Here is an 8,214-nt window from a genome sequence, read left to right on the forward strand (position 1 = left end):
TGCTGATTGGAGCCAATCAGAGTGAAAGGAGTTCCTATTGTGGAGAGAGAGAATTTTGTAACTGCAGAAGAAGAGGCAGTGAATCCTGATGACAGCATCCCATCTACATCATCAATCAGTTTGGTAGCAGTAGCAGATAAACATGTAGACACTGAATTCAGTAATTCAAGCAATATCTCTGACAGTGAGAAAGGACAGCCAAATGGTGACAGTGATAGAGAAGCAGAAAGCAGTATTCAAACCTGGCCAGATCATTCTATAATCTTAGAAGGTTGTATAATCTTAGAAGGGGGCATGGCTATGACTGTTATGAAGGGATCCTGAACTTCTGAATTTGCCACTACACTGCTGACGATGTGCCTCCCAAGACCACTTCACATCTATATTTTTAGATGTGCGCCAAAAATGTTTGAAGTATATGTTTAGAAAAGTAAAGTGTGAATGAGACAAATGTGTATACAAACATGTGTATCCTCCAGGTACCCTCTTCAGGGAGCCATTTTGGGCTAAAGTTCTTTGTTGTGTGTGTACACTTGGTAGTAAACATGGATGTACCCCTGAGTAAATGTGAAATGATTGTCTTTAGGGCACAGAAAGGGAACTGTGGCTCTCCAGATGGTGTTGAACTACAACTCCTATCATCTTTGACCATTGGCAATGCTGAGTGGGGCTGATGGGAGTTGGAGTCCAGCAACATCTGGCAGGCCACCAGTTCCCTTCCTACACTTTAAGGCAAATGCCCCATTCACTAATATTAGATGTCACACTTTTTTCAGTAATAAAAGGGTGAAGGAAATGATTCCAGAGTTCCTGTGGAAGATAACAAGATAAGTGATAAGTTGCATTCCATAAATAAAGGAGTCTTCCAAACAGATCATCAAGGGATTGGTAGAAGATGCTTTGGACAATGTCACCATTTATGGTAGGAAGCATTTAGATGGGATTAACACCTAGGCTCACAAATCTTGGGGTAGCACTGGAGAAGGAGGAGTGAGTGTATGCATGAAAGATACCTTTAATGGACCTGAACTTCAAATACCAGTAGAGCCCACCCCATCCTAACAGCCAAGGTTTGGCATTGCAAGAAAGACCACAGAGCAGTGCCATAGAGAGACTTGCTTAGGATTTTTTAGGGTACTTCCCCGGATTATTTCCACTTTTCAGTAATAAGAATAAAAAAGAGTGAGTGCGAGAGAGTAGGTCTCTAGCTCTTCTATGGAGATATAAGGGAAAGTATACAAGCAGTATTCTATCAGAATCTTATCAAATCAGTAAGGCGCTAGTGATCTGGCAAATGAATGCAAAGACGCTAGGATGACTGGCAAACACTTGGACACTTGGCACTAATATTTATAATTGTATTGAAATTAGATTTTTTTAATGGTTTACTCAAGTTATTTAGTACATTGAGAATGCAGTTCTATACATGTTTACTCAGAAGTAAGTCTATTGAATTCAGTAGCCCTGGCTCCTAGGAAAGTGTATAAATACTCTATCCTAGCCTTAAGTGAAGGAGAAGTTTGTCTTTATAGTCAGCAGAAGACTGCATATATATGCACACACATATACACACAGTGTATGCTGCATTGGTGCTGGATAGAGGGAAAATATTAATGTAAGGGTATAGGAACTCACCTCCCACTTATACTCTTTGATCAGTTCATTGCATTGTTTTAGCATGCTTGCTCTTGACTGTCATTAATAAAGGTAGATGGAACAAGCATGGGCACTGAAACGATTTTTCAAAATTCACCAAAATGTCAGATTTTGCTGTTCACATTTTGAATGTGAAACTGGAATCCAAATTCTGAATGTGAAATCTTCCCCTCCAGATTTGAGGGCTCTAGGTTTAGTGGCATCTATTGATTATTTTTTATTTTGACAGGTATCCAAAATAAACTTTAATGTAATCTCATAAACTTTCAACTGCCAAATACTGTTATATGTAAAATGTAAATGTACTGCCTTCAAGTCAATTCCGACTTATGGCGACCCTATGAATAGGGTTTTCATGAGGCTGAGAGGCAGTGACTGGCCCAAGGTCACCCAGTGAGCTTCATGGCTATGTGGGGATTCGAACCCTGGTCTCCCAGGTCCTAGTCCAACACCTTAACCACTACACCACACTATCATATATACTAATATATATTCTAATATTCATTCTTCAAGTGCCTATCCTTATATAGAGAAAATGCACACAAGAGAGTGATAACAGTATGCTCAGAGAAAACTTCAAGGTTTGCTGAGGTACAATTTATTGGGGGGTTGTCTAAGCGACAGGATCCCCCAAAACAGCCCAATCTGGACTGAGCATGCTCAATGGCCACAGAATGCTGCAGGAGGGCAGAAAATCATGGGGAGGAAGAATGGTGTGGAACATCCTGAAAGAAGGCATGGCATACTGGCTGGAACACTGAGCAGGAGCACTTTACACTGCAACATTTTGTTGCAGGTCCCACTTGTCCAATAACAAAACCTCATTCTAGCTAACAGTTGTCAAATATTGAATATTATAATGCTGAATATTATTCCATGCCAACTCTCAAACACCATATAAGACTAGATATATAAGCTCTCAAATACTGTCATTAAAACCACAATGTATCAGTAAATACTGTCAAATATTAAAATCAACTCACTGGTTGGCAAATACAAACATTAAACGTCTGGTGCATGCTTGACAACAACATCTGCAGAAAATACTTTCTGGGAGCCAAATAGTTTCAACTCTAAACATGTTGAAACTCAAAAAACTGTCTTTGTTTAAAGTTCATGTTTCTTCCCCCCCCCCCTTGAAGGGAGATGGGTTCTTTTTTTCTGGCCAGAGGCCAGAATGGCCGGTAAGCATTTTTGTTATGAGATGAGGGCATGTTTACTTAGAATGTTTCCCTTTAGCTTTTGGAACACGTGGATGAAGATGATCCTTCTTCAACAGTAATAACTGGAGCTCTGTCTGGATTCCTTTCATGTTCATTTCAAGGTATCAGTCTCCTTCTCTGTCCCTTCAGTCAGACAAGAACAGGAAATGCAAAAAGCTCTTCATGAAGATGACCAGGAGTCCTCAGAAGGCAGTTTGTACCAAGATCCCATTAGGAGGGATTCTTTTAGTCAGCAACAATTTCCGGCTCCATTAGTACACCGGGAGTCAGAAACGTCTACAGGCCAAAAAGGTACCCAGCAGGCATCCCTGAGATCTCTAGGGAACAGCAATGATCAGACCTCAAGAATGCAACAGCCTCCATTGGTTACCTCTTCCAATCCTTGTGACATGTCCACCAATGGCACTAGCAAAGCACATAATACCCATTTACCAAAACAAGTCTTCCCTTGGATGAAGGAAACAAGACACAGCAGCAAGCAGAAGAACATCCTTCCTTCATCAGGTATCTTGTTTTGTCTATCATCTCCTGTGCTTAGTGTCAATGTGCATGTAGTCCAAGGGGAGCCAACATGGTGCCCTCCCAAAGTTGTTGGGCTCCAACTCCCATCAGTCCCAGCCAGCATAGCCAATGGACAGAGATAATGGGAGTTGTAGTCCAGCAACATCTGAACGGCACTGCCTTGATTAGCCCTGATCTGGACTACAGCATTCCCAGTAATTCCAAATAAGCATTCAGATACGGTACTTTTATTTATTTATTTATTTATTATATTTATACCACGTTTTTTCTCCAAATAACTAAGCACATCTTATATAGGGTTCTCTGCACCACAGCACGTGCCTTCAGAACATTCTCTGGGCAATCACATAGAAAGTAGCTCCATAATTTTTATTTGCTTATATTTATATCCCTCCTTATCCTAGGATCATAGGAGCAACTAGGCTTCTGCTTGAGGAATTCTGTATGAATGACATATAATTATTCTTTTAAAAGCTGCTCTAATATATTATTTCTAGATCCTTCACAAAAAATCAGTGTTATTTCTCATTAAATAAACATGTTTCATTTTTGATTAATCCATTAGAATAGGATGGATATAGACATATTTAGAAACATACATCATTATTTAGCTCGACATAGAGACAGAAAGACAAATAGAATAGAAAAGAACATTTCCATTATTTGCAAATGTAAACACAAGACATTCCAAACTGATTTTCAAAAGAACCTAGAATATTACTGAGCTGCATCAAATATTCTCGTTTCATTTCTGAATAGAAACTAGGAATTCTGGGGACAGAAATACTCACATTTTCCAGTTACCATTATTTCTTAAGGTTTTCTAGCAGCTTTACCCCCTGGCCTCTGCTTTTTCCTCCTTCTTGTATGTATTATGTCAGTGATCTCACCCAGCCATGCATTGCACAGTAAGCAGGATGATCCAGTCAGTCAGATTTGGCTGTATGATGATGTCACAGGGCAATGAAAATAAATGAGCAAACATTTTTTGAAAGGCACATTGAGGGAGGAAAAGGAATCACCAAAAAGGGAAAGACCCAGATGAACGTGTTTGCAGAAGTCTGTGAGTAGTTCTGGCTCAGCTCTAACATTTTCTATGAGTTTGGGCAGTGTGTTAGCATGCATACTTGTTCATTGGGGTGGGGAATCTGTGGCCTCCCAGATACCATTGGACTCCAACACCTATCAGCCCCAGTCAGGCCAGTTAATGTTTGGGGATTAAGGGAGTTGTAGTCCAACAACATCAAGAGGACCACAATTTCCTCATCTCTGTTGTACATTATACACCCAGTTTTTATTATATGCTGATTTCTCCTAGGTATGATGTTTTGTGAGGCAATTAATTATTCCTTGCAAAGTCATCAGGGGTCAAGCTGAACTGACTCTTTCATTTCCTTCATTTAGACCCCAGCTCTTCTCCACCAAGCCTCTCCTCTTCCAAGAGAGTCCGCACAGCCTACACCCATACCCAGCTGGTGGAACTGGAAAAAGAGTTCCATTTTAATAGATACCTCTGCCGGCCACGCAGGTTGGAGATGGCTCGGCTTCTGAGACTCTCTGAGAGGCAAATCAAGATCTGGTTCCAGAACAGAAGGATGAAGTTTAAGAAAGACAGCAGGGCCAAGGGGACCATGAGGAAGTCCCCAAGCAGAAGTCCTCAAGTGAGCGGCTGTTACAGTCAGATGGAGGCTGAGTATGAAACAGCCACGCCGAGTTCATGTAGCAAGGCCCAGGGAGGGTTATATAGTTCATCATCAACTTATACAGATCCTCTCTTTGACAGCCCCATAACATCCATCTCCTTGGAGTACGGCCCCCTCTCTCTGCAAGGAGACAGTCATCATTATGGACCTCCAGTTCTGCAAGGGAGTCCAAGCGAGATGGGAGAAAATTACCTGGGAAATATGCCTGAGGCTGACTCGCTCTTCAGCTTCCCCGACTGTTCCTCTGCAAACCTGGACTACAGCTGTGTTGCTGAAATCCCCAGCCGTCCAACTCACATCCCATTTACACAGATTTAACCACACATCCTGTGCCTCAGGGAGATTCTCAGGGACCTGTAAATCTTATGCATCTGTGAGGGCTCTCTCTGCCATGGAAACCAAGCAGGGGAAATTGCTACAGTCCTATTATCTCATTAAAAAAAAAAACCTCTAAGTGCAACCAACAGTAACCTCCCTCCCCTACCCCCACTCCTCTGCCCACCCATTACCTCCTACTTATTTAACTGTACAAGACTTCCATTGGTGGGGGTGTTGCTGCCACTGGACATTACAAAGTTGACATTCACTCAAAGCAAGACTGGCTTGATTTAAAAAAACAAAAACCCAAACCTAAGTCAGTCTATGCATTGTGTGTTTGAGACATCATTTTCAAAGAGGATTTTTGTGAATGACTTTGTAAAAGAAGGTGGTGGTCTCAATTGGTCAGTAGCTATTGGCCTTATGATGCTCTTTTAAAGGGGGGGGGGAGAGACCAGGCTACTCTTAGTTGCTGTGGTTTCTTCAGGCATTCATTTGCTCAAAGTGAAAGACTTTACCTAACAGTGCCATCCTGTACAAGTCAACTCAGAAGTAAGTCTCATGGAGTTCAATGGGACTTAGTCCCATATAAGTGGGTGTAGGATTGCAGCCGTAATGGGGCATTTCCAAGCATAGTTCTTAGCCTAGTCCACTTCAAAAGCTTAGTGCCTCCTTCCTGCTCCCCCTGGATCCTTCTGTCCACATGATGATACTCATCCCTTGTCCTGTGGGCACCTTGCCCTGATAGCGGGGATCTTTTAAAGTCCACCACCTCTCAACAGGCTAACACAGATGGCCATTTACCAACCAAAAACTTAGTGTACATGCAACTCAGTGGTAAGCAACTGGAGCCCCCCAATGAAATCTCTCCCCTGAAAAGTTGCATCACCATCACCATGATCGGGCAAGGAGAATTTACAGCTCCCTTGTTTCTCCAGATTTCTGACAGAATGTGGATGTGTGGTAAAAATTTTCTCACCACTTAAAAGGATGTTATAACCAATTGGCTTACCAAGTGTTTATATGCACACTGTAGACGAAGTTATACTTGGTAAATAGTCCTATGAGTTCACCCTACATCCGTGGTTTGTTTTCAAGCTTCCAGCCTTCTCAGATCTCATTCCATCTGGATTTCTCCACTGAGAAACCCTTCCCCTGCATGTTTCAGAAGGTTCTTCTGGGGAGTGTTCTAGGACACACACTTTCATGGAGGGTAAGGTTACCAGCGGCTATCAGTCATGATGGTTGTATCCTACTTCCAGGATCAGAGACAGCATGTGACTCTGAATGCCAGTTGCTGGGGAATCAGAAGTAGGAGAAGGTTGTTGTGCTCATCCCCCCACTGGTGGGCTTCCGTCCACTGGCATCTGTTGGCTACCATGAGAAAAGAATGCTGGAGTAGATAGGCCTTTGGTCTGATCTAGCAGGGCTCTTCCTGTGTTTTTACAATCAGTTTCTACAGGACTAATGGAAATGGTCCTCACCCAAAAATACACCCAGAACTTCCTTGAAGCTGTCCAGCCCAGAGGAAGTTTGGCAGTGGTGGACAAGCTGTTTTTCCAGAAAGTTTGCCCATCAGTACTGATCCTCTCTTTGAAGAACCCAAGAGAATTTACTAGGGAAGGCTCCATAGAACATAGTTTGAAATCTACTATCCTGTGTTGCTATTCTATATGTCTCTGTCTCTCTCTCTTTCATATAAATATTTTCAGACATCATTATGGTGCTGATGTAGCAAGGCTAGCAAGCTGCATGTTCCTCTTTCCTCTTTCATCCCTAGCCAGGCTTACCACCCATATGGAAGAGCCTAGAGCAATCAGGCAAGCCCCCTCCAAGAAATCTTGCCTCAAAAAGGCCCATACCTCCAGAATGCACTGAATCTCTTTGACAATGAGGCCTTTCCAAAACATCTCCCACTACAAGCCTTACAAAACAGATAACATTTGAAACCCCACACCTGCACTTTTAATTTTTTAAAAACTCTCCTGTGATACAGCTCTGATATTGTGATCACCTGCATGCCGCAATTCCTGGGTGTGCACATGGCTGCCTCTGTGGGTTATTGTCTTGCAGTCAGGCATGGGCAGGGAATGCACACTGGAAGAACCGACTCACAACCTCACCGCTGCAGTAGTGAGCAATGTTTTCACTGTATGCTATACGTCACCGATGGTTTATTTTTAATGATTGCTTGGCTCTTGGCGTCTATTTTAATGTACTGTTTTGATACTGGAAATAAAGAGGCTTTTTAAAAACAGCACCGGGAGATTTTCTTGGCGTAGGCAGACTAGCTTTTCTCCATGAACACTGCTCTGTTGTTCTTAGAATCACTTTGCCATCTTGTAGTTTACTAGGGGCTGGGCCTCACCCTTCCCTCACCCCCATTAATCATTGAGACAGCACGTACTTCAGAAGGCCTCTAGCTCTTTCATCTCCCAGTTAGTATGCAGCTCTGGAGCTTAGCCTGCCTGTGCATTTCTATCTCTCCCCCACCCCATCCCCAAATGGCCCCTGCCTTCCATTAAACCTCTTCCATTTCCTTGGACTACTAGTTAGCTAGACCTTCCATTCTCCCTTAAGTGACTTTTGCAAGGGCAAGTATCAATCAAGAGAGTTTAGTGGTAAGATGGAAGGTCCAGTTTGCAAAAGAATCTAGCCTATATGGTGCTATGTTTTTTGTTTTATGGGAGGGGGTGGCTAGGAGGTCCCTCTTTTAGTGCCAAACTGAGGAACCAGCTTCCCCTGAAAACCCAGCTTGAGGCTTTAGTCACACAAAGCAGTTGCCCTGCGCT

At 42.6% G+C, this 8,214-nt stretch overlaps 1 protein-coding gene across 1 annotated transcript; it reads left to right on the top strand.

Moving 5' to 3' along the window:
- The first annotated feature begins 3,016 nt into the window (after positions 1–3,016).
- On the top strand, positions 3,017–7,658 carry LOC133379561 (homeobox protein Hox-B3-like). Its single transcript, XM_061615089.1, has 2 exons — positions 3,017–3,383; positions 4,806–7,658. Exons 1-2 carry the CDS (start codon positions 3,026–3,028, stop codon positions 5,420–5,422), a joined length of 975 nt encoding a protein of 324 aa, XP_061471073.1. The 5' UTR covers positions 3,017–3,025; the 3' UTR covers positions 5,423–7,658.
- Positions 7,659–8,214: the final 556 nt, after the last annotated feature.

The sequence above is a fragment of the Rhineura floridana genome, chromosome 3 (assembly GCF_030035675.1).
Source record: "Rhineura floridana isolate rRhiFlo1 chromosome 3, rRhiFlo1.hap2, whole genome shotgun sequence".
Classification (NCBI taxonomy): Eukaryota; Metazoa; Chordata; class Lepidosauria; order Squamata; family Rhineuridae; genus Rhineura; species Rhineura floridana.